This window comes from Procambarus clarkii, chromosome 74, assembly GCF_040958095.1.
Source record: "Procambarus clarkii isolate CNS0578487 chromosome 74, FALCON_Pclarkii_2.0, whole genome shotgun sequence".
Classification (NCBI taxonomy): domain Eukaryota; kingdom Metazoa; phylum Arthropoda; class Malacostraca; order Decapoda; family Cambaridae; genus Procambarus; species Procambarus clarkii.
Window position 1 is genome coordinate 18,626,784 of NC_091223.1, and position 26,179 is coordinate 18,652,962.

Consider the following 26,179-nt stretch of genomic DNA (forward strand, 5'->3'; position numbering starts at 1 on the left):
TGCCCCCCCCCACCCCCTATCCTGAACCAACTGTTCCACAGTGGAAAAGAGAGCAGGTGACAATCTGCCACCTCACCAGAGGAAGCCTCCAGAAAGTCAGAACAGCTTTACAGACAACTAGAGGGTTCAGAGAAAATGAAGCCTCGAAAAACTGCCAAACAACTAAGTACTGCAAACGAGTCACTCTCACGAGTGGGCAGGTAGGGATATGTGGGTTCAGGCAGGCAGATTTTGGATGGGTGGATGGCAGGCAGATGGGCTTGGTGGATTCAGGCAGGCGGGTTTTGGCAGATAGGTGGGTTCAAGAAAGCAGGGTTTGGATGGCAGGTGAGTGGGCAGGTGAGTGGGCAGGCTGGTGGTTGGGTGGGCAGGCTGGTGGTTGGGTGGGCAGGCTGGTGGTTGGGTGGGCAGGCAGGTGGGTGGGTGGGTGGGTGGGTGGGTGGGTGGACAGGCAGGGATAGGTGGGTTCAGGGAGGCAGGTTTTGGCAGGGATAGGTGGGTTAAGGAAAGCAGGGTTTGGATGGGTGGATGGCTTGTAGGGGTGAGTTGGGAAGGGCTTGTGTGAGGTGGGGTTTGTGAACAGGAAGGAGATGTGTGATCTCTGTTTCTTTCCAGTGTTGTCTCGCCCACCCATCTACCTGAACCCCACCTATCCCTGCCTGTCCACCCACCCACCCGCCTGCCTGCCCACCCACCCACCAGCCTGCCCACTCACCTACCATCCAAACCCTGCTTTCTTGAACCCACCTATCTGCCAAAACCTGCCTACCTGAACCCACCAAGCCCATCTGCCTGCCATCCACCCATCCAAAATCTGCCTGCCTGAACCCACATATCCCTACCTGCCCACCCACCCACCTACCATACTTGCCTGCCCACCCACCCAGCTCCACACACTACTTATTGTGTGGAAATTCAAATTATGTTGTTTGTGGTGCAAACATTTTTGGAAGTGTTCACTTTTGGATTTCCGTGGTGAAAAGTCAGTTAATCCGGCAAGGGGGCCTCCCACATAGTCCGGATTAGCGAACTTCTACAGTATAGAATTTGCGCAGCACAGGGAGTTAACCATTATAAACCATTATAGCATTCGTAATGGTTAACATGTCTTAAAAAAAAAGTTATTCTGACTGATTTAGATCTCCTATATTATCTTCAGCTACAGGGTCTAAAAGTCCTGTTCTGAAGACCAAAGTCTTGAAAGTACTTTTTATCAGGTGAGTGCTACTGCCTACTGCAGCCACAGGGTTGAGAACAAATTACTTATGTTCAAATTAAGTGCCATATAAATTTACCTGAAAAAAAACAAACCAAAATGACCACCAAGGCAAAAAACAAAAAAGGCTATGAGGTACATTACCATTTTCTTTCAAGGTGTGTTTTTCATGAAGGATGCCCCAACAATCCTCAGACCCCAGGCTTGGCTTGGCAGCTGGAGTAGTTGGTTTGGCAGCTGGAGCAGTTGGCTTGGCAGGTGGAGCAGTCGGCTTGGCAGGTGAAGCAGTCGGCTTGGCAGGTGGAGCAGTCGGCTTGGCAGCCGGAGCAGTCGGCTTGGCAGGTGGAGCAGTCGGCTTGGCAGGTGGAGCAGTCTGCTTGGCAGCCGAAGCAGTCGGCTTGGCAGCCGGAGCAGTCGGCTTGGCAGCCGGAGCAGTCGGCTTGGCAGCCGGAGCAGTCGGCTTGGCAGCCGGAGCAGTCGGCTTGGCAGCCGGAGCAGTCGGCTTGGCAGCCGGAGCAGTCGGCTTGGCAGCCGGAGCAGTCGGCTTGGCAGCCGGAGCAGTCGGCTTGGCAGCCGGAGCAGTCGGCTTGGCAGCCGGAGCAGTCGGCTTGGCAGCCGGAGCAGTCGGCTTGGCAGCCGGAGCAGTCGGCTTGGCAGCCGGAGCAGTCGGCTTGGCAGCCGGAGCAGTCGGCTTGGCAGCTGGAGCAGTCGGCTTGGCAGCTGGAGCAGTCGGCTTGGCAGCTGGAGCAGTCGGCTTGGCAGCTGAAGCAGTCAGCTTGGCATCTGAAGCAGTCAGCTTGGCATCTGAAGCAGTCGGCTTGGCAGCTGAAGTGGAATAAACACTTTTCTTTTTTCCCGGGGTTTTTGCCTTAGCAGTTGTAGTAGAATTTAAACGTTTCTTCAAAATACCCTCTATCGCATCTTCCTCATTTAACTGTATCTGTTGACAATTTCAAAGCTGACTAAAAACTGTGAGAAACATTTCTGTACAATATACAGTACATAAATATTTAACTATATTTTTTATTTTAAACTAATAAAAATAAGGTTTTGATAACATGTTTAAATTTTCTTTCAAGGCAGAACACACTGTTGCTCCAAAGAGTTAGATCGTTCTGAGTTTAATGGACACGCTCATCAACAAGTCGTGCCGGTCAACATTCTTTTCTGGCAATACAGAAAACCTTTTAGTTCGATGTAACACTAGACATATCTAGAGCAGACAGCCAATCCTGGCCTAATTTGCCCTACCTGCTCTCCTCCCTCATCAGAGCTCTATGATTCCGCCCTCCTTCGAGTTCACTACCCCCAGCCTCGCTCAGGCCTTCTGCTCTCGGCTCCATGCCTCGCACAAGCTCTCCTCTTCAAGCCAGCCTCAGCACTACATCCTACCTAACTCTACCAGTGTCATATACCAAGCATCTTTGTCTCAACCTATCATGACACATAATCAGACTACAGTAACCAAACTGTAATAAACATCAAAACAACCATACTCTTTGAATGCTGTCACCTAAAATTGTGTATGTTAAAAAGGGTTAAATTTGGAAAGGTAATAATTATGTTTTATAAAGTACATAAACAAAACTTACCTTTCTTTTTCTAAATTTGGCATTCCGAATGACTTCATAAGGTTCACCAAATTCAAAAGGAAACTTGTTAAAAGTGAAATTTTCAACAGTCAGATTTTCCACATTTTCATTTTTCACTGCAAAAAAGAAGTCATAATTTATAGTTCAGTAAATATAGTACTTATACAAGACTATAGTTAACCCTAAAAAGTAAATATTTTAAACAAAATAATTTAAACAATTAAGGGGCCGGGTGCACAATTTCTCAACCTTTCTTAACCACTCAATTTTTTTGGCATAATCTACATGGTAAATGCTCCAATGTTTCCTGATGATCAATATCATAACATGAACAGGAAATAAAACCAGCGTTGAATGTAATGAAACGCCCATTTTCTGGGTGAGTCCCGGAGGCTCCCCGGAGCTATCCAGGCTGAATGGATATGTATAACTTTCTAGCATCAGTCAGTGCTAGGAGTTCTTGCCTACCAGGGACCACGAGCAAGAACCTGGCCCCCTCAGAGATGCACGAGGAGCAATGGCCTATAGAAACCCCCTTGTGATTGGGAGCATTCTATGTCTGCCATCGACCGGGACAGGCACCCAGAAAGGTAGGTCCCCCAAAACAAACCCCCTATTCTGGTGAAATTATTGCTACTGAAAGCCGAACGAGTGGACAGAACTCCCCAAACAAAATTATCAAACTAGCATGATGTCATCACGTCGCCGCGCCACCGTCTGCGCAACCCCCCCTCCCCGAAGAGGAGGAAGGGGGGGGGGAGCCCCAGACCCTCCCCGAGAGGAGGAAGGGGGGAGCCCCAGACCCTCCACGCCAGCGATCCAACTGGGAGTGCTTAGGCCGGATGTCAAAATACGCGAAAAATGCCGCCGACCGGAGGGAGGGAGGGATGCCGGGGAGCCTCCGGGACTCACCCAGAAAATGGCGTTTCATTACATTCAACACTGGTTTTCTGGGGGGAGCCCCGTCGGCTCCCCGGAGCTACCTCACCACAGATAAGTAAAACAGGTAAGGAACCGGGAGGCGGATACCACATGTCCTAACTGAACAACCAAAACCAGACAAAACAAAGACCAAAACGAGAAGAAAATGACCACCCAGGCCAACGATCAGGACGGCACCAAAACTCAAGAGCAGGCCAGAGGGGAACAACGCCCAGGACAGCAAGTGGAATGGAACAGAAGGAACCGCAACACTGAACGCAAGCAGGAGCGGCTCTGCCAGCACCACCCAACATGAGGTGACAGGACAATCCCAGACGACGGTCCCAGAACAACCTCGAAGGGAAGACAAGCCAACCCTTATCAAAGACCGAAGGACCCTTCGCAGTGATAGGAAAACCACACACTGCCCCCAAGACGAAACACGCAGGTGGGAGACCAATAACGAACCCACCTGTGCCAACACAAATGACGAGAAACGAACACCACGATCGAAAGCGCAAAACACGAATCTAAAAACAGCGACCCCGCAACCCAAAGGAGCAACATAACCAGCTCCAGCAGGGAAGAATGAGACACGCATCCCCGAGGCATCCAAGAGGATAACTACCGAGGACGAGAAACCGCAGTAAAGCAAACACACCCGGTCCGGAAAAGGAACAAAGAAAAACCGAAACCAGGACCGGAACCCAGCAAACCCGGTTCCAAGAAAAGGAACCAGGAAGGTAGGAGCGGCAGACTGAAAAGTCCACACTCCCCACAGACAGCGCAACCCGAAGCCTGCAGAAAACCACACAGAAATCGCAGGAACTCGGTACCAAAACAGAACACCGGAGAAGTCCAAAAGCAGGACGCGGAACATGGACAGAGGCCCACCGGAGCACCAAACAGGATAATCAAGAAGCACTGACCCAGATACACAAAAAAGTGTAGCATGGGGGAGGAAAAACGGAAATAGGTAAGGAAAACCACGAATACGGCCCAAGGAGCGGCCGGGAAGTAATGCACACGACCAGCCACAAAATGTGTAGAGGAGCGCGTACATACCTGTGGGACCTTATGGACAGCAGAGTGCAGTCAGGCACCGAAGATAGGCAAGGAAAGTGTCCAGACGTTTTCGTTGTTGACCCAGGGGTCGACAACGAAAACAAAAGCACCGAAATGAAGGGCAGAGCCCCACAGGACAACAAAGAACAAAAGATGGATGAAAAAGGCACTAAAGACACATGCAAGGTGACCAAACACCACACCAAACACCCCAGTCAGGAGCCATCGACGCAAACCCGCCAAGCGGGGAAGAGTAAACAAGGATGGAACAGTGAACAAGGGTGGCGGAGTGAGTAGAGTATCCCAAGAAGACACTCGCTCCAAACGCATGAGCCTAACTAGAGAAGCAAAGTTCTACGAAGTACCAACAATGGAACTCAAACCGTTCCGTACTTCCAAGGAAAATTCCTGCCAACCTTTGGAGAACTGTGAGGCGTCGCCCAAGCACATAACCAGCAGAGTAGCGAATAATAACTAGTCTACCTGCAAGCGTGGTCTATAACAGACATGCGAGACACCGTACCGACACTCAGTGCGCCCAACCCGCACCATTGCCCGCCAAAATATCACCCGCAACAACTGTATATGCAACAAAAGATAAGTAGTTCCTTAGTGTTTGTGTTTAGTGACCAATCACCACGAAACAATAGAAACTGGGATAGTGGCACACGCCACCCTTGCGGCACATTGTGGGCACGAAACAATGGGCATAAAAGGGATAAGCGCAGAATGAGGAAAGACCGGAGGAACGACCGGCGCGGTAACAGGCCCGCTGATTCACGGAACCAATTACCACATAACGTGGTGGTGGGGCCCCACGATTGGTGCAAGGGCAAGTTGGACATGTATGTGAGTGGGAATGGGTGGCAAGAAACAGTAGCTGCCTCGCACGGGCCAATAGGCCCTCAGCAGGTCTACTGTACTTATGTCCGTATGTTTGTACGCACAAGGGGACACAGGAGGAAGTGAGCACCCAAAGGAGCCACAGACACTAAAAAGAACCTGATTAATGTCAGAGGGGAAAGGAAACGAAAAGCACCAAAAAGCCATGTGGTGGAGGCAGACGCCACCCACAGAAGCAAACGTAAAGAAGACAGGGCCCAGGAGGCTCAGGAAATTGCACAACCGTCAACTGACAGGAGAGGTGGTCCCTGCCTCTCGTGGTCCCTGGTAGGCAAGAACTCCAAGCACTTTGATACCAAAAAGTTATACATATCTATTCAGCCTGGATAGCACCGGGGAGCCGAAGGGGCTCCCCCCAGAAAATATTATAAAAAAATTGATAATTTCACAATTTCACATTCATAAAATTAATTTGATATTTCATCAATTATTTTTTTTTAAATTCATTAGGGACTCAGAATGGCATATAATGCTCATTTTCCTAAGGACAAAATTTAGTTTGGGAGTATAGTTTACTGTAAAAGAAAAAAATAGTCAATGTAGCCTTTAACATATGCACAAAATTTAGAGGAAAAAAAAAAACAGCGTTGAATGTAATGAAACGCCATTTTCTGGGTGAGTCCCAGAGGCTCCCCGGAGCTCTCCAGGCTGAATGGATATGTATAACTTTCTGGTATCAAAGTGCTTGGAGTTCTTGCCTACCAGGGACCACGAGCCAGAACCTGGCCCCCTCAGAGAGGCACGAGGAGCAATGGCCTATAGAAAACCACCCTGTGGTTAGGAGCATTCTATGTCTGCCATCGACCAGAATAGGGACCCAGAAAGGTAGGCGCCCCAAAACAAACCCCTATTCTGGTGAAAATATTGCTACGACAAGCCGAGCGAGTGGACAGAACTACCCAAACAGAATTATCAAATTAGCATGACGTCATCACGTTGCCGCGCTGCCATCTGCGCAACCCCCCCCCCTACCTGGGAGGGTGAAGGGGAGCCCCAGACCCTCCGCACCTGCGATCCAACTGTTAGTTCTTGGCTGATGGATTTACTGGCAGGTCGAGTGCCTCTGGCTCCGGTTTTTGTTTCAGTTCTATGCCTTGTGGTGTGGACTGTCTCTACCGGTGGGGTGTGAGCCAGGAGTGAGATTCCACATTACTTGGACTGCATGTGCATGTGTTGGTTGTCTTCTGGCCTCTAGTGGCGTTGGGCAGCTTCTCCCCCCTTTGGGAGGCTCGGGGCTGGCAGTTGGGCTTCTTCCCCTGCACTTCGTCATGTCTTCTTGGTGTGGGTACGTTTGGACTTGGTCAATCCGCCCCATCCTTCCGGGGTTCCCGCTTGTTCTAATGCAGACACGGGACTTTGCGGATCTGCGGTTCTTCTGGACTCAGTCTGCGCCCTGGATTCTTTGCCCTATTCAGAAGTCTGTTGTCTCCTGTCCGGCTTCTGTTGGGGCCGGGTGCCTGGATGGTGCCCCTGGACCTCCAGGTCAATTCTTGACATGTTCCTCTCCAGTTTTCCGGGACTGGCACAGCTGGTGGTGGGGCTTCAGGCTTGCCGTTTTTGTTGCCTTCCCTATTTTGTAATTGGCACTTTGTGTATTTTTGCATCTTTACTGGATCTTGGTGCCCTGTCTGAGTCTGCTTGGGATTCGGTGTCTGGCCTACCTCGACGAATGGCTGGTGTGGGCTCCCAGTCGGTCTGCTTGTCTGCTCGCCAGGGGTGTGGTTCTTTCCAGATCACTGGGTTTGGTTTCCTGGTGATCTGGAGGACATTCCATCTCTTTCTGTCCCGGGTTCAGACCTGGCTGGGCCTTGTTTAGGGCTCTTGGGCCGCTCCTTGTCTTTCCCTCCAGAAGTGTTGCTGCGGCTGTGGTCCCGCCTTCGGCTGTTCATGAGGGGGTCCAAGGTTGCTCAGCGGTTGCTCGAGCAGTTGTGTGGGAGTCTGAACTTCGATGTGCTGGTCTGCCCGTGCGGGGTCGGGCAGACCAACACAGGTTTGGCTTCAGCGTCTGTTTGGTACCTCTGGAGACTCCCCTTCCGCCTCTCTTGCAATCGTTGGGTTTGTTCCTTTGGGGATCTTGTGTTGGTGCTGTGTCACCAGCTTCCTCTTTGGGGTTTTTGGGGTTCCGTGCCTTGGCACCTCCCCGAGCCTTCGCTCGATGTGTTCACGGACGGGTCATCTCTCGGTTTGGGCTTTGTGACCAGTGCTCACAAGGTCGGCCGGGGATGGTGGGGTCTGTCCGTCCGTCGGGCTTACAGTACGGTCCGGGAGTTCGAGGCTATTTGGTTCGCGCTTCAGAGGGTTTGGGTCACTCGGTGCTCTACCTTTCAGCTTCATTCGGACTGTTCTCTGGCGGTTCTTTGCCGGAACCACAGGGTTTCTCTTAGGTGTTGACCTTTGGGGTTGGTTCCTTAGAGTGGCTCGTTTGCTGGATTCTCGGGGTTTGGTTAACCGTGAGGTTCATGTCCAGGGTGTGTCCTGCGTTCTGGAGGACAGATGTCTTGGTTCATTCCCCTGTTCGCGGATTGGCCAGTCGTCGCCGACTCGTTTCGTTGGCTCTGTCTGACGTATGGACTCCTGGCCATGGACGTTTTCGAGTCGGCGTGGTCTAGGCGTCCCCTATTTTATGTGGCGCCCTTACCCGCCTGCGAGGCGTTCACGGTGGATGCCTTTCGGCAGAACTGGTCGAGGTGGGGGTACCTGTTCCTCTTCTCCCAGTCCAGCTGTTGCTCTGGATTCTGGCTCGGTTGGAGCCCATTCCCACGAGAGTAGTCCTTATGGTTCCTTGGTAGCCGGCACAGCTTTATTTTCAGACGCTGCATGATAGGTGTCCAAACCCGGGGCGTTTTCCCGCGGCTCCGCCTCTTTCGGCAGGTCGGATCGGTCCTGTATGTGACTGGTTCGCCCTTCTCCTCGGCACTTCGAGTCTGGTTTTTTGACACGAGTATCACCATCTCTGTGGTGATCAGGTGGCTTTGTTGACGGTGTCCCACCTGCGAGCTTCGTCTCGGTGACAGTATGACGTTCCTGGTGTTTCTATGTACTTTTTCTTGCTCTTCATAGGTTGTCTTCTCCTTCGCATTGGGTTATCTTGTCCTTTCTTGGGTTTTCAGGACTACAGTTATTTGATGTTTCTTACTGTCGCCTCGTTTTGTGCAGCGCTGGCGGAGCCGTTCCGGCTTGTGTTCGGGGTGGACGTCACATCTGCCCCGTTTCGTACGCTTTCTCGTGTTTTGTTTTACCTCCGGCCTGCTCATGTGTCGCCTGAGCCGTCCTGGTCCTTGATCAGGGTGCCTTCTTATCTTCTCCTAAGTTTGTGGTAGCCCCTTCGGTTCAGGTTTCTGCTCTTTGGTACTGGTGGTAGGTTTGTACGTTTGCAGCCTTTCTCCGTCCTGGCGACGGTCGAGACGGCTGCTTTCCGGAGGGGTTCTTGGGTTATTGATGCTTGATTGGCTTGGCCGGGGGTGCGTCCTGTGTTATTCGGTTGCGCTTTTTTGCCATTTCCTGCATACTGTGTCTGGGGATGCGCTTTGGATTGATCTGGTTCCTCTCGTTCCCTTTTTCATGGCTCGGGTCTCCCAGGTCATCCGCAGAGTTTTCCAGTTTTCCAGCCTTGCGCCCGTGCTGTTCGGACTTTTGCAGCTTTTGCTGCTGTGTTGGTGACGTCTAGGGCTCATTTCAGGCACAGGGATTGAGGGTCGCACAGGTTCTTGGCCGCCCATTCTTTATGCGCATCTGCTCTTGTGCGTTCTTGTTGCCTTGGGTCGCAGGTTGCAGCCTGTTGTCTCGGCTTCGCGTTGCAGAGTTTGTGGCAGCCGTCTCCTGGGTTAGCCGTTTCTTTTCCTTTGCTTTGGGTATGAAGCTCCAGGGAGCCATAGGGGCTCCCCACAGAAAACCAGTGTTAAATGTAATGAAACGCCATTTTCTAGGTGAGTCCTGGAGGCTCCCTGGCAACCCTCCCTCCCTCCCACCGGTCGGCAGTTTTTTCGCGTTGGTTTAAGCTTAGCTTCCGAACTGATGCTAGGCAGCAGGTGCGGTAGGTCCGGGGCTTCCCCCTCCCCCTCTCGGGGTGGGGAGTGCTGCGCGGACGGTCGGCGCGGCAGTAAAGTGTGATGTTTGCTTGTTTCCTTGGGATTGTAGGGAGTTTCTACCTCTCTGTTCATTTTTTTGTTTTAGTTTTTTACCATGTGGGGTTTGTTTTGTTATGATAAACCTACCTTTCTGGGTGCCCGGTCAATGGCAGATAAGGGAAACCCCAACCACAAGGGGGTTTTCCAGGGCCACTGCTCCCTGAAACCTCTCTGAAGGGGCCAGGTTCTGGCGCTGGTCCCTGGTAGGTCTGAACTCCTTAGCTAATGTCCCGATCTAATATAACATACATTAGCCCGATAAGCTCCAGAGAGCCTCCGGGGCTCACCCAGAAAATGGCATTTCATTACATTCAACACTGGTTTTTTGCCAGACTTCCCTACCCTATTGCGGCTAAAATACGCCACCTACGATTTTTTTGTTATTTTTTCAGTGATCAGGGAACAAAAATGAACACTTCTATAAAACGAAAGAATTTTTTGGATTTTTTTTTTGTTGCGCCTGTGGGTGTTAAATCCATTTGGGCCCCTAGCGGTTTGAGGGTTAGTGTTTGTACGGCTGCCCTGGCTTTTCCTTGTAAAGCTGGGGCTTTGAGGGAGCGTCTTCGCCCCAGGGTTTTGCTGTATAGGTTCCTGGGGTTGGGGCGGGGTTGCCCGAGGGGTCTTGGCCCCGTTTTGCCACTCTTGGGTCTTTGTACCCTCGGTGAGGGGCTGGCAGTTCCTCAGAGTGGGGTTGTTCCTTCCCCCTCAGTGTTCCTGTTGGTTTCAGGTATACCCCTCCCTGGGTTCGGGTCCATCGGACCTGTCATTCTTGGGGGTGTGTTTCGCCCCCTTTTCCTCACCTTCACAAGACCGCTTCCAATTACATGGGGATGTCTGTAGGCCATTGCTCCTCGTGCGTCTCTTGAGGGAGCCATGTTCTGGCTCTGGTCCCCCAGTAGGCCTAGAACTCCTTTGACTGACTGTTGCCACGGTCTAATATATACACATCAGCCCGGTATAGCTTCGGGGAGCTTCTGGGTCTCGCCCAGAAAATGGCGTTTCATTACATTCAACGCTGTTTTTTTGCAAACAGAATGGTAGACGGTTGGAACACCCCAAGTAAGAAGGTGGTGGAGGCCAAAGCCATCAGTTGTTCTAAAGTGATGTATGACAAAGAGTAGTGGGAAGATGGGACATCATGAGCGTAGCTCTCATCCTGTAATTACATTTAACCTGTTTCATGTAAATAAACAGAGGAAAATAAATGAATAACATCAAATTACAACAAAATTATTTAAGTAGATTGCATAAAGCTTCTTGAACCTTTACAACTTGCAATTACATATGGGACACTAGGCAATTAAAGTATTGTATTAATTAATAACTGATGTTATTTGTTAAATACCAAGAGTTACTCTACTTAACTGTTGTATAAAAACACTACAGAGTTTTGACTTCTAATACTCACAGTACTTTGCTATATCCACACGAGATCGAAGTTTTCTGCCCGTAGGTGTATGATAATAAACATCACGATTTGCAGATTCAGAAACTGCACGGAATACAATTTCACGAACCCAACCTGGAAAAAACCAGCGTTGAATGTAATGAAACGCCATTTTCTGGGTGAGACCCGGAGGCTCCCCGGAGCTTTACCGGCTGATATGCTAATGTCAGACTTTGGCATCAGTCATGTGTATGGAGTTCTAGGGCCTACCGGGGACCACGAGCCAGAACCTGGCCCCCTCAGAGAGGCAAGGGGAGCAATGGCCTATAGAAACCCCCGTGTGGTTGGAAGCATTCTATGTCTGCCATCGACCGGGTCAAGCATCCAGAAAGGTAAGCATTCCAAAACAAACCCCTATTCTGGTGAAAATTGCTACCTAAGCCGAACTAGTGAATAGAACTCTTCAACAGAAAACAAGGAAACTAGTATGACGTCATACGTCACCGCGCCGCTGTCTGCGCAGCTCCCCCCTCCCCGGGAGGGGGAAGGGGGAGCCCCAGACCTCCCACGCCGGCTATCCACCCATCAGTTCTGAGGCTGGATGTCAAAACACGCGAAAAAACGCCGACCGGAGGGAGGGAGGGTTGCCGGGGAGCCTCCGGGTCTCACCCAGAAAATGGCGTTTCATTACATTCAACGCTGGTTTTCTGGGGGGAGCCCCGTCGGCTCCCCGGAGCTAACTACCCACAGAGGAAGGTCAAAGGGACAAAACCGGGAGGCGGACACCACGCACCCCCCAAGGAGGCGAGACAACCGGCAGCAAACGCCAACCCAAGACGCCACAGCCCCGAAAATCCCGGGAACAACACGAGAACCACGAGCAGCAAGGCCCCTGCACGAACACCAAAATCCAAGCCCGAAAGACTGCAAGGCCACGTCGCCCAGACGGCAGCGAGAGCAGCGAAGCCACGAACGCCACAGGCATGAGGGAAGAACATAGGCAGCTTAGCCGCAAGAACACGGCTGACCACCCGGGACACCATCACCCGCGAACCGGGAAGAACAGAACCGGATCAACGCAAAACGCGCTCCGGACCCAAACGCCGTGGCACGCAAACAACAGCAGAGGGCCGCCACTGAACACAAAAACGACACACCCCCGGCCCGACCAACGAAGCACCAACAAACCCTGGACCCCTCCAGAATGCAGCAGCCCCACCCCGCGCCAGAAAAGATGGAGACTGCTGCCATCAAACAACCAAAACGCTAAAACCAAAGGAGCAAGAAAACACAGCGAACCGACCCCCAGAGGCAAAGGCCCAAAAGAAAGCGCCGACGAAAAAACACACCAGAACCGAAGGGGCACTACCAACCGAGGAGAAGACAGAGCACGCTGACCAGAGACCAGGATGGTGCAAGCGGCGCACGAACAGGCCGGAGGTGAAATGACGCACAAGACAGCTGACTAACGGTGCAGAAGCAACACCAAGACCGAAAGCAAGCTGAAGCGGCTCCGCCTGCGCCGCACGAAAAGAGGCGACAGTATGTGGCAAGACGACGGCCCCCAACCCCCCACTAGAAAACTAAGCCGAGAGTAAACCAAGCTAACAAGAGGAACCACCTAAGAAGGGACCGGAAAAGGAAGGACCGCCAAAATACCCCATACCGCCGCCAAGAGAAGCACGCAGGTGGGACACCTACCACGAAGCCACCCGACCACCAACCGGAGGCGAGACCACGAGACAGAACATAAGCAGCCCCGACAAGGCCCCCCCGAGCCCAGGAAAAAGGCGGAGCCGCGAGAAGATCTCGGGCGCGACCACCGAAACCCAGGCGGCACAAGGAGATGGAACGAAGGCAGACCCCCCCACCAGGTATATAAACAAAAGAAAAAGAAAACCCCGCAAGAGGACAGCGTACCCAAGCGGAACAGAGCCGGCCGCTATGATTGGTAAAGACAAGCTGCACAGTACCCCGCGCCCCACCAGTGCAAACACTGCCCCTTACTCTAAGGCGAACAAGGGTGACAGAACACCCGAGCACACAAAGAGCGGCCAAAAACCAAGCGGTAAACGGCCAAGCAGGGGCAGGACCCAAGGAACTTGTGGAAGGTGGCCCCAAGCCCCAAGGGCAGTACTTACAGGGCACCTAGGGAAGGGAACCCTAGGCGCATGCAGCCCGAGTACTGAAGAATCACACCCGGCTCACGCACCACCTAGAAAACAGACACCACACTCTAGGTACAGTGCTGAAACAACCACTGGAGCCGGAGCACATAACCGGTGCCTATAGCATCAGCCGAAGAACTGATGGGTGGATAGCCGGCGTGGGAGGTCTGGGGCTCCCCCTTCCCCCTCCCGGGGAGGGGGGAGCTGCGCAGACAGCGGCGCGGTGACGTATGACGTCATACTAGTTTCCTTGTTTTCTGTTGAAGAGTTCTATTCACTAGTTCGGCTTAGGTAGCAATTTTCACCAGAATAGGGGTTTGTTTTGGAATGCTTACCTTTCTGGATGCTTGACCCGGTCGATGGCAGACATAGAATGCTTCCAACCACACGGGGGTTTCTATAGGCCATTGCTCCCCTTGCCTCTCTGAGGGGGCCAGGTTCTGGCTCGTGGTCCCCGGTAGGCCCTAGAACTCCATACACATGACTGATGCCAAAGTCTGACATTAGCATATCAGCCGGTAAAGCTCCGGGGAGCCGACGGGGCTCCCCCCAGAAAAGCAAGAAAATATTCAATATACAGAAATGATAAATATGATAGATACTGAATAAATCTCTGTGAAATAGGAATCATCCACTGGCTCATTCCATAGCACACCTTTCAAGACAATTTTATGATTTTATGATATTAAAATACCTGGAATAGCTGTCTGTCTTGAGATGAAACCTGCAAGAAAGATAATAAGCTGCAATGGGATGCAGAGGAAGGTGACCAGCTGCAGGAAGAATGAAGCAAGAAAGAAATACTATTCAAGTGAGCCGTTAATAAATTATAGTAATGTTTCACGAAAGTGACCCCATGCTTTTTTATTCAACAAGCTTTCTGGCCTCTCAACACACAACACTCTCAACACTAGAGCCATGGCTGCACCATAGAATGAGGGTCTAAATGTTATACAGTATAATATTTAGCCTCTCAACACACCACCTATGGTGTAGCTAAAACCATGGCTACACCATACAATGTTATACAGTATAACCAATTCAAGGAAAATTTGTCTGGTCATTTGTAATGTTGGACCCACTAATAATTGCCATACAGTTATGACTTTAATAACCGGCTCCCTTAATAAGGGAGCCAGTGGCTGAGCAAACAGAACACTGGACGTGTGATCCTGTGGTCCCGGGTTCGATCCCTAGCGCCTGCGAGAAACAATGGGCAGAGTTTCTTTCACCCTATTACCCCTGTTACCTAGCAGTAAAGAGGTACCTGGGAGTTAGTCAGCTGTCACAGGCTGCTTCCTGGGGGTGGAGGCCTGGTCGAGGACCGGGCCGCGTGGACACTAAAGCCCCGAAATCATTTCAGGATAACCTCAAGATAACCTCAATATGGAATTCTTTGTCAATGGCTGCTCTATTATATGCCACAACCAAACTGAAGAATGCATAATAAATATTTGTGATTTTTGTAATATAATGTGAAGAAAGAGTGGTTATGATGGATTTGTACTTACCTAAATGTGCATATGGGTTATTATGAAGATGAGAAAGTCAGCAGGAACTATGAGGAGGATTCGAACCTTCACACTGGGTTCTCCAAAGCACACGCCTTAGACCACTTCACCACAATATGGTATAAAGATATTTCACTATTCTCCTGGTAAAGTCACAAACGTTTATATGCATTATAGTGAATGTAGGCCCATTGATGGTTTCTTAGGAAAAAGGGGTTGCCTGGGTCTGTTTGCTGTTGTTGCCAACAACAGCAAAACAGGGTAAAAACCAGCGTTGAATGTAATGAAACGCCATTTTCTGGGTGAGACCTGGAGCTATTACCAGGCTGATATGCTAATGTCAGACTTTGGCATCTGTCATGTGTATGGAGTTCTAGGGCCTATCGGGTACCACGGCCAGAATTTGGCCCCCTCAGAGAGGCAAGGGGAGCAAATGGCCTATAGAAACCCCCGTGTGGTTGGAAGCATTCTATGTCTGCCATCGACAGGGTCAAGCATCCAGAAAGGTAATCATTCCAAAACAAACCCCTATTCTGGTGAAAATTGCTACCTAAAGCCGAACTAGTGGATAGAACTCCTCAACAGAAAACAAGCAAACTAGTATGACGTCACACGTCACCACGCCGCTGTCTGTGCAGCTCCCCCTTCCCGGGAGGGGGAAAGAGGAGCCCCAGACCTCCCACGCCGGCTATCCACCCATCAGTTCTGAGGCTGGATCTCAAAACACACGAAAAACCGCCGACCGGAGGGAGGGAGGGTTGCCGGGGAGCCTCCGGGTCTCACCCAGAAAATGGCATTTCATTACATTCAACGCTGGTTTTCTGGGGGGAGCCCCATCGGCTCCCCTGAGCTAACTACCCACAGAGGAAGGTCAAAGGGACGGAACCGGGAGGCGGACACCACGCACCCCCCACGGAAGCGAGACAACCAGCAGCAAATGCCAACCCAAGGCGCCACAGCCCCGAAAAGTCCAGGGAACAACACGAAAACAACGAGCAGCAAGGCCCCCGTATGAACACCAAAGACCCATGTCCGAAGGACTGTAAGGAAACGTCGCCCAGACGGCAGCGAGAGCAGCGAAGCCACGAACGCCACGGGCATGAGGGAAGAACACAGGCAGCTTAGCCGCAAGAACACGGCTGACAACTTGGGACACCAACACCCGCGAACCAGTAAGAACAGAACCGGATCAACACAAAACGCGCTCCGGACACAGACGCCGTGGCACGCAAACAACAGCGGAGGGCCGCCACTGAACACAAAACACGACATCCCCCCAGCCCGACCAACGAAGTACCAACAAACCCTGGACCCTTCCAGAACGCAGCAGCCTCACCCCGCGCCAGAAAAGATGGAGACTGCTGCCACCGAACAACCAAAATGCTAAAACTGAAGGAGCAAGAAAACTCAGCGACCCGACCCCCAGAGGCAAATGCCAAAAGGAAAAAGCGCCGACGAAAAAACAAACCGGAACCGAAGGGGCACTACCAACCGAGGAGAAGACAGAGCACGCTGACCAGAGACTAGGATGGTGCAAGCGGCGCACGAACAAGCCGGAGGTGAAACGACGCACGCGACAGCTTAATAACGGTGCAGAAGCAACACCAAGACCGAAAGCAAGCCGAAGCGGCTCTGCCAGTGCCGCACGAAAAGAGGCGACAGTAGGTGGCAAGACGACGGCCCCCAACCCCCACCAGAAAACCAAGCCGACGCTAACAAGAGTAACCACCTAAGAAGGGACAGGAAAAGGAAGGACCGCCAAAATACCCCATACTGCCGCCAAGAGAAGTACGCAGGTGGGACACCTACCACGAAGCCACCCGACCACCAAACGGAGGCGAGACTGCGAGGCAGAACGTAAGCAGCCCCGACAAAGCCCCTCCGAGCCCAGGAAAAGGCGGAGGCGCGGGGAGATCTCGGGCGCGACCACCGAAACCCAGGCGGCACAAGGAGATGGAACGTCTGCCGAACAGAAAAACTCCCAAAGCAAGCAAGCCCGCCAGGAGTTCAGAAACGACGGGTCCAACGCGAGACATCGTAAGACCCCGAAAAACCAACCGGCAGGGCAAGTTAGGAAACCAAGAAGGCGGAAGGGTTGCCGCCAGAAACAGTACCCGAACCAAAAGGTACGAGCAACTGCACCAGACCGAGACAAAGAAGCACACCACAGGACACAGGCTGAAAAACGCCCAAGAAGCCAAGGAACACACGCAGAACACCCCTGCGGCAGAGGAGGAAACAAGGGAACACACAAGAAATGAAGCGGTGGAAACCAACCACGCCCCCGAACATAGCAGCAAGTGCAGGCAAAACCGACCAAAGGAGATGCCAGGAAAACGACTGGGGAGAGGCAGGATGAAAGAGCAGAAGCACAAATACCCCAGGAAAACAACCAGGGGTGGACAAACAGGCAGGGACAGAAAAATCCCACGCACATGAGGGCCAAACCAGGGACCCGAAGACCACAAAAAACAACAAACAAACCCCCATATGCAAACCCTAGGCACAAAACAGCAGCAAAGTGCCATACCACAACCGGACACAGGAACAAGGACACGCCACCGCGAAACATGGTACCAATGCACACGTGCGGTAGCAGCAACAGGCACCACCGCAACATGCAACCTGTAAATAACAACTCGCTTCCGCAAAGGCAGAGAACGGAGCAGGCAGACCCTAGACAGGGCCAACGGAGACACGACAGAACCCAGCAGGCCCAGAAACCCGCACACCAGGCGACCGACGGCGGAGAAAACCCCACTCGATACCTGCTGGATGGGGTACTGGGAGCTCATTTACACCCCAAGCCCGGCCCGAGGCCAGGCTAGACCGGCCAGAGGGTGGCCCACCAGGCAGCTGCTTGGAGCAGCCCGCAGGCCCACATATCCCCCACAACCAGGATGGGCCGGAACTTCTATTCGAAAACAGACTAGTGTGCCCTGGTAGTCCACGGACGTACCAGCAATAAGGCGTATGCTCGCAAGTAGGTCGTGTAACAACCGCAGACCTCTGATGGTTATACAGTGTTCCCCGATTGTGACTATAGCACCACTGCACTCCACTGGTACTATCCCGCAAGTTCTACCAGATAGGCGGGACCCAAGAGCCAGAGCTCAAACCCTGCAAGCACAGCAAGGAGCCTTACCAGGTGAGCATAGAATTAACACCAGAACCACCACACCTCATAACACGAAAAAAGGTGGGTCCCCTGAATGACTCTAGCATGGGTTGGACATGCACATGAGTGGGACAGGAAGGGTTGAAAAAGGGACAGTCACTGGTGTGCGAACGGTCTCTGTCGTACAAAAATATACCTAATTAAACAGGTATATAAACAACACCGCATCCAGTGCCCGGCCAAAAGACGCCAGACCGCAGAAACTCACCTGGCGAACGGTGGCACGAACGTGACACGACTCAACCGTGCCCAGAAGAACCTGGGAGCACCGCCAGATGAAGACGCCAGAGCCGGACCCGGCTGGACCCGCAGGAGAGCAGGGTAGAGGCGAAGGAGGCGGCCCACACCCATGACACAGGGAAAACCGTGGCGTCCTCCCCACAACTGGGAACCAGGACACTCCCGGAGCAAAGGGGCACATACCCCAGCCAGGGTGAAGAGCGAGAGGCGAAGCACTTGAGCAAAAAGGGCGCAAAACACCAGCACTGAAACACACCGCCCAGACCAAAACAAACTCCACGACGCATGCGCATGACACGCTGGCCGAACCGCACAACCTTCTCTGCGGGAAGGCGCCAACCAGGACTACTGCACTAGAAAAGTAGCCAAAAGAGGAAGCAGGGACAATAAAACCGGCCAACGAAGCGAAGACAGAGCCCCAAAAGGTACCCAACCCGGCCACAAGCAGCCCAACAAGGCCACAAGTAGCCCAACCGGCCACAAGTAGCCCAAACGGCGACACGGACGAGGAGCCGACAGACGTTCCAACAATGCGAGAAATAGCAAAAACCTTCCCGAACCCTCGAGAACACAGAAGCCAACACTAGTCCCGATGGAACCCAAAGGCGCAGGTGCACCCGACACCAGAAGTCACGTAGAACCCCAAGAACGGGGAAACATGATGAAAACACCGTCCCAAAAAGGGTGGGAGGAAACATCCACCCACAGGATGGAACCAACCGACTCAAAGGCCAAGGAACCAAGCCCAGAGAGGGGCTGACGCCCAACAGCACATACGGCGAGTGGGGAGGAAAGACTCCACTCCGCGTAACCACAAGCCCCGCCTAGAGGGGGATAAAAACCCCCCACGGGGACCTACGGGGCCAAGGCCCCCAAGTCAGCCCCTCCCCAGCCCCGGGAACCTACACGACAGGCCCCGGGGCCGAGCCGTCCCCCCAAAGCCCCGGCCATACCAGAAAACCGGGGCAGCCGCAAAAGCACTAAGGAAGGGAGCCCACTGGCAGACTCTTACAACACAGCTGGAGGAACAGGCTCAAATGCCCGTCACTACCCCAGAAGGGGAATTCCCCGAGACTGCCCGAGTCTCAACACCATCAAACCCCCCCCCGAACCTACAGACGGTAAGGAACCGGATGCAGGCAGGAAGGGGGATCCAGGGGAAAGACAAGGGGGAGTGGAAGGAACCGAAGCAACCAACACCCCCAAGTCCCAACACGAACCAAATCGGGGCAGCCCTGAGGCTCCTGAGGAGTAAACCACGAGAGCGTTGCCACCACCAAGGCCCAAAGTGCAACACCCCTGCTGCCCGCACCCGCTTAGTCAGCACAACTGGGTAACCAAGCCACAACGAGCAACCAAACTCGCAGGACTCCGGGTCGAAGGTGTCACCGACCCCACAGGCAGCAGACAGAGGCAAAACAGTCACCCAGAGACAAAGGATGAGAGCAACCCTCAAACTCACTGGAAGCCAGGGGGGACTCTGGTGTCACATCCATCAGACCCACGCGCCCCCAGGGGTTTCCCAGGGTCCCGAGCGTTTACTATAAGAGGACTCGCGCTCAGGTAATCCCAGGCAGGGTACTGCTAACCAGCACCCAAAGCTACCAAACAACTTTCTAAGAGTTGAACCCCCGAGACGTGTACACTCACGGGGACCTAACAGGGGGTACCACCAGAAAATACTCAGAACACAAGGGACACAAGGGGCAAGAACGAAGGCAGACCCCCCCCCCCACCAGGTAGATAAACAAAAAGAAAAAGAAAACCCCGCAAGAGGACAGCGTACCCAAGCGGAACAGAGCCGGCCGCCATGATTGGTAAAGACAAGCTGCACAGTATCCTGCACCCCACCAGTGCAAAACTGCCCCTTACTCTAAGGCGCGAACAAGGGAGACAGAACACCCGAGCACACAAAGAGTGGCCGAAAACCAATTAGTAAACGGCCTAGCAGGGGCAGAACTCAAGGAACTTGTGGAAGGTGGCCCCAAGGGCAGTACTTACAGGGCACCTAGGGAGGGGTACCCTAGGCACATGCAGCCCGAGTACTGGAGAATCACTCCCGGCTCACGCACCACCTAGAAAACAGACACCACACTCTAGGTACAGTACTGAAACAACCACTGGAGCTGGAGCACATAACCGGTGCCTATAGCATCAGCCGAAGAACTGATGGGTGGATAGCCGGCGTGGGAGGTCTGGGGCTCCCCCTTCCCCCTCCCGGGGAGAGGGGAGCTGTGCAGACAGCGACGCGGTGACATGTGACGTCATGATCGTTTGCTCGTTTCTTTTAGGTAAGTTCTATCCACCTGTTCGGCTTGTGGTAGCAATTTTCACCAGAATAGGGGTTTGTTTTGGGACATTTGCCTTTCTGGGTGCCTGACCCAGTCGATGGCAGACATAGAATGCTTCCAACCACACGGGGGTTTCAATAGGCTATTGGTCCCCATGCCTCTCTGAGGGGGGCCAAGTTCTGGCTCGTGGTCCCTGGTAGGCCCATAGAACTCCATACATATGACTGATGCCAAAGTCTGACATTAGCATATCAGCCTGGATAAGCTTTGGGCAACCGAAGGGGCTTCCCCCCAGAAATACAAGTCACAGTTTCGTATCATCCTTTGCAGATGACACAAAAATCAGCATGAAAATTACCTATGCTGAAGACATTGAAAACCTTCAAGCAGATATTAACACTTTGTACGGATCAGGACTCCGCCCGGAGTCCTGTTTCGCCTACCCGCTTCCGCGATGTGGACATAAAATGATGTCCGGAAAAAAATATTTGTATAAAATTCAGTTTTAATCCAATTTACTTTGGGTTTGTTTCAAACTGCGCGCCATGAGGCTCTCTTTCTCACCACTAGGCTGCATGGTACAATAAGTTCATGAAAGGTGTAGACCACTTCGATCAAATGGTATTACCATTTTACCAGGAAAACTCACAAGTGGACCTAAAAGATAACGTTTTATTTCCTGCAAACGGCTTTGCATAATGCCTTTGTTTTGTACAAATACAACACAACTGATCAAAAAAAGCTAACATTGCTACAGTTCCACGAGGTGGCAAATTGGGCCCTATTGTGCTGGGACCCGGAAGATTGGCCTCCAACAGCAACAGTATCTCAACACTTGCGGCACGCTCCAGACATAAATGATGACACAGGTCCTGCCTATGCTGATGCCAAGCAAACTCCTGGACCATCTGGTGTGAGGTGGCCCTTGTTCACTTCAACACCTCAAGCTGAAGCAGCAACCGAATCAGAACCCGTGATGTCTGGCACACTGCCATTTGACGAGACGGTTTTGTCAGATGACTCTGACTCAAATGTTGAACCTCCAGCGATTCAGTTGATTCTGAAAATCGCATGAACTACAAACTGAAATGAGTATTTTGATGCCAGAATGAACACTGTATCACATAAACTGCCATAAGTAGACTCGAACCTTCATAGATTTTTTTTTGGGTGTAGCGTGTCTGTATGAGTGTCCCAAACGGGTTGCAGATGGGTGACTTTAGCCGTTTATACTGGTAATGTATTTTATATTTTGATACCAGAATGAACACTGTATCACATAAACTGCCATAAGTAGACTCGAACCTTCATAGATTTTTTTTTGGGTGTAGCGTGTCTCTGCACGAGTGTCCCAAACGGGTTGCAGGTGGGTGACTTTAGCCGTTTATACTGGTAATGCTTCCCCCACATCATGTATTATATGCATATGTCTGTTTAGGGAATTTTATTCCGATCAATGTACAACCAAAAATAACTGTGTGCAACAAGTATAAACTTTTTTTTTTGAAGAATCGTTTTTTCATCCAAGTACACATTTTACTGTTGCGTTAAACAGAGGCTACAGTTAAGGAATTGCGCCCAGTAAATCCTCCCCGGCTAGGATACGAACCCATGACATAGCACTCGCGGAACGCCAGGCGAGTGTCTTACCACTACACCACGGAGACTGTGGTGACAAACTTGACAAACATAACAAAAGTAAAAACATTTCGTGTGTGTTTGACGCTCACTGATATGTTCCAGCGTTGTTTTATATTTGGCGCTATTCTATCTTACGCTTTGTTGATCTTTTTTACCTACGGGCTCATAGAACATTCTATTGCGAACACATTGACACAAAAATGAATGACGTACATAGAATAATAATGTCAGGACAGTGAAATAAGTATAAACTTTCAAAGCGCCGTATTGCACATGTGTCGTCCCGTCACCGATACCGGGTAACAATTTCATCACTTCCCACACTCTTGCGGGTGGGCCGCGATCATTATTCTACGTTTATATTCACATCACCGTGTTGGGAATTTCATTGCGAGTCCATTGATACCAAAATTAACGCTGTAGGACAAGTGTGGAGGTGATAACAATCCCAAGAGTAAAAACATTTTGTTGCTGTTGGGCGCTCACGGCGAGTCATCTTCGTAGTTATTTATTTGGTGCTGGTATCCCTATATGTTTTGTGACTTTGTTTACTGATGTTCTTCTAGAGAATTTTATTGCGAACACGTTGGTACCAAAATGAAATACGTAGCTCGAGAACTAAGGTCAGGAGAGTAAAAAGAGTATACACATTTTTGTTTTTACGCTTAAGCGACAAAAACGCCGCGCGCACATACCGCTTTTTTTTTTTACCTTCGCCGGGCGCGCGAAAGTGTTAATAAAGTTTTTAACTGGGCAACAGAAAATAATATGATGTTTGCAGTGGTAAATTTCAGGTACTCAGGTACAGTAAAAATGAGAACCTTAAACATAACACAGGGTACAAAACACAATCAAATCTGCCAACAGTAGGAAAGCAGTATGTAAAGGATTTGGAAATAATGATGTCTGATGACCTAACGGTTAGGGAGCATAACCAAGCAAATATTGCGTCAGCCAGATAAATAATAGGATGGATTAAGAGAACTTTCAAATCTAGAAATACCATCACAATGGTTGTACTATACAAATAACTTGTACTGTCACATCTTGAGTACTGCTCAATACTTACTTTCTCCTTCAAAGTGGGAGAGATTGCTGAAATGGAGGGAGTACAGAGAACATATATGGTATACATACATGCAATAAAACACCTAAATTATTGGGATTGTCTCAAAGCTCTCCAAATGTACTCACTAGAAGGGAGATTGAGAGAGATATCAAATAATATACATATGGAAAATACTGGAGGGCCAGGTCCCAAATCTACACAGTAAAACAACATACTGGAGTGAACGATATGAAAGAAAATGCAGAATAGAACCAGTGAAGAGCAGAGGTGCCATAAGCACAATTAGAGAACACTATACATATCAGAAGTCCATAGTTGTTCAACATCCTCCAAGCGAGTATAAGAAATATTGCCAGAACAACTGTGAACATCTTCAAGAGAAACTAGGTAATTTTCTCCAAGGAATGCCAGACCAACTGAGCAGAGGTGGATATGTGGGCTTGCAGGCCACTCCAAGCAACAGCCTAGTGGACCAAGCTCTCAAGTCAGGCCTGGCCTCAAGCCAGGCTTGTGCAGTAGAAGAACTCCAAGAGCCCTATCAAGCAGGTATCAATCAGGATCAGTCTTCCCACATACAGCTTGTTCAAGTGAGGACACACTGTAATTTAAAGCTTCATGTGATTCGGAAAGGGGTTGTCTTCATAAATGCTAATTAGCGAGCATAAACAATACTACATAATTTACTGGCATTTACATATACTAATGTATATATTTACCTTGCTGAAGTGGAACGAAATACTGTTCCTTAGATACATTTTGACATGAACGACGACGTGGTTGCCGAAGTGGAACCAAATACTGTTCCTTAGATGCATTTCGATCTGAAGAACGATGACCTGGTTTTTGTACTTCTTTTTGCTTTCTATCATTAGGTGCATCGCTATTCTTGCAGCTTTCCTTCACCTCTTTCACAGGTTCACTGGAATGTTATACAATTATATTCCTATAAATAAAAAATAAAACAATCACATATTACTATTAAAGAACAAATGCTAATACATAAAGGTAGCTATGTTGCGTCTGGACATTCGCTTACTCATATTGATGGTTGTGATGATATCAACACCACCTGTGGAGAGAGGTATGGCAATAGCAACGCCATCTGTGGCAATGCACCTCAACCCCGATTCTTTTAGATGTGACGAGGACAATGCCATCTATTGGTGGATGTGTGGCATAACCATTTGCCTGATCATAATTGATTAAGGAGGTGGGTCAACGATAATGCCCTCTGGTGAGGGAGATGACGATATCAGTGCCATCTATTGTATACACCCTATCATATTTTCTGTTCCCCGGTGAAAGGCTGTCATCCTATGTTATCCTTGTATATTTATTGTCTGGCTAATGACCTTTAAGCCCACAGAAGTGATGTGGAGGGTCTCTTAAGCTCCAGAGTTACATTCATCCAGAGCAGTCCAGAACTTCTCATTTGTTCCAGCGAGGACAAGTGGCCGCTGTCAGCAGAAGACCGTCTTTTGTTTGTTGTACTGGTTGCAGAGTTATTGATTTGGACCGACGTACCCGGGATTGGCCAAGTGGATTTACAAAACAACAGAACTGGCCATCTGTTGAGAAGTTCTGCTAGCGTGTTGCTAGATACTTCTGCTAACGTGTTGCTGATACTTCTGCTATCAGAAGTATAGCAGAAGCAAATATACGATGTGTGCCTTCATCGTATATTTTGCAAAATTTGGCATACATCTCATTTACTTCCCTGCCTAACAACCAGTCTGTCCAATTGCACTCATTAAAAAAAAAAATTGAAATTCCTCCATAGTGTCCATTCTTGAAATCGAGTTTAACAACTGTTTCAATGTCCCCATTTTTTTCTAGATGATATCTTAAAGCATATTTAATGTCCAATAGGTCACTATTTCCCAAGGGAGGAAGGTACTGGATGTCATAAATCTCTTCTTTCCTGGTGAATATTAGTGCATGTGTGCACTTACCTAGTAGTACTTACCTAGTTGTACTTGCAGGGGTTGAGCTCTGGCTCTTTGGTCCCACCTCTCAACTGTCAATCAACTAATGTACAGGTTCCTGAGCCTATAGGGCTCTATCATAATTACACTTGAAACTGTGTATGGAGTCAGCCTCCACCACATCACTTGCTAATGCATTCCATTTGTCTACTACTCTGACACTGAAAAAATTCTTTCTAACGTCTCTATGGCTCATTTGGGCACTTAATTTCCACCTGTGTCCCCAAGTGCGTGTGCCCCTTGTGTTAAATAGTCTGTCTTTATCTACCCTATCAATTCCTCTGATAATCTTTTGTGGTGATCATGTCTTTTCTAACTCTTCTGTCTCCCAGTGACGTGAGGTTTAATTCTCTTAGTCTGTCCTCGTAGCTCATACCCCTCAGTTTGGGTACTCGTCTGGTGGCAAACCTTTGAACCTTTTCCAGTTTAGTCTTATGATTGACTGGATATGGACTCCATGCTGGAGCCGCATACTCCAGGATTGGTCTGATATATGTGATATACAAATTTCTGAAAGTGTGAGTGTGTGAAATAACCTAAGTGTAGTTACAGGATGAGAGCTATGCTCATGGTGTCCCGTCTACCCAGCACACTGTCATATAACACTGCTCGGTTCTTGCCGAGCAGCAAAAATCTCTATGGGAATGGTTCCCGAACGCCCCAGGGAAGATAACCCTGTCACGCAGGGGCAGTACTCACAGGGCGCTTAGGGAAGGAAGCCCCTAAGGGCATGCAGCCTTGGTACTGATGAGGAACACCTGGCCACCGCACAACACAACACATGGCAGTGAACGCCACACAAGGCAAACACCACCTAGGAAACTGAGGCCAGAGAAGCATCTATCCCGGTTGACATTAGCTTACGAACTGATGCTAGGCAGCCGG

General features: G+C 50.4%; 1 protein-coding gene across 2 annotated transcripts in view; it reads right to left on the reverse strand.

Moving 5' to 3' along the window:
• The window catches only part of LOC123767378 (uncharacterized), a 49,806-nt gene that overhangs the window by 5,374 nt on the left and 18,253 nt on the right, over positions 1-26,179 (reverse strand). For both annotated transcript variants that reach the window (XM_045757039.2, XM_045757037.2), the window contains 4 exons: positions 24,026-24,228; positions 11,233-11,346; positions 2,809-2,924; positions 1,361-2,156 (listed from right to left, as the gene is read on the reverse strand). In XM_045757039.2, coding sequence (XP_045612995.2) covers positions 1,361-2,156; positions 2,809-2,924; positions 11,233-11,346; positions 24,026-24,228 — 1,229 coding nt within the window. The remainder of the gene's footprint in view (positions 1-1,360; positions 2,157-2,808; positions 2,925-11,232; positions 11,347-24,025; positions 24,229-26,179) is intronic.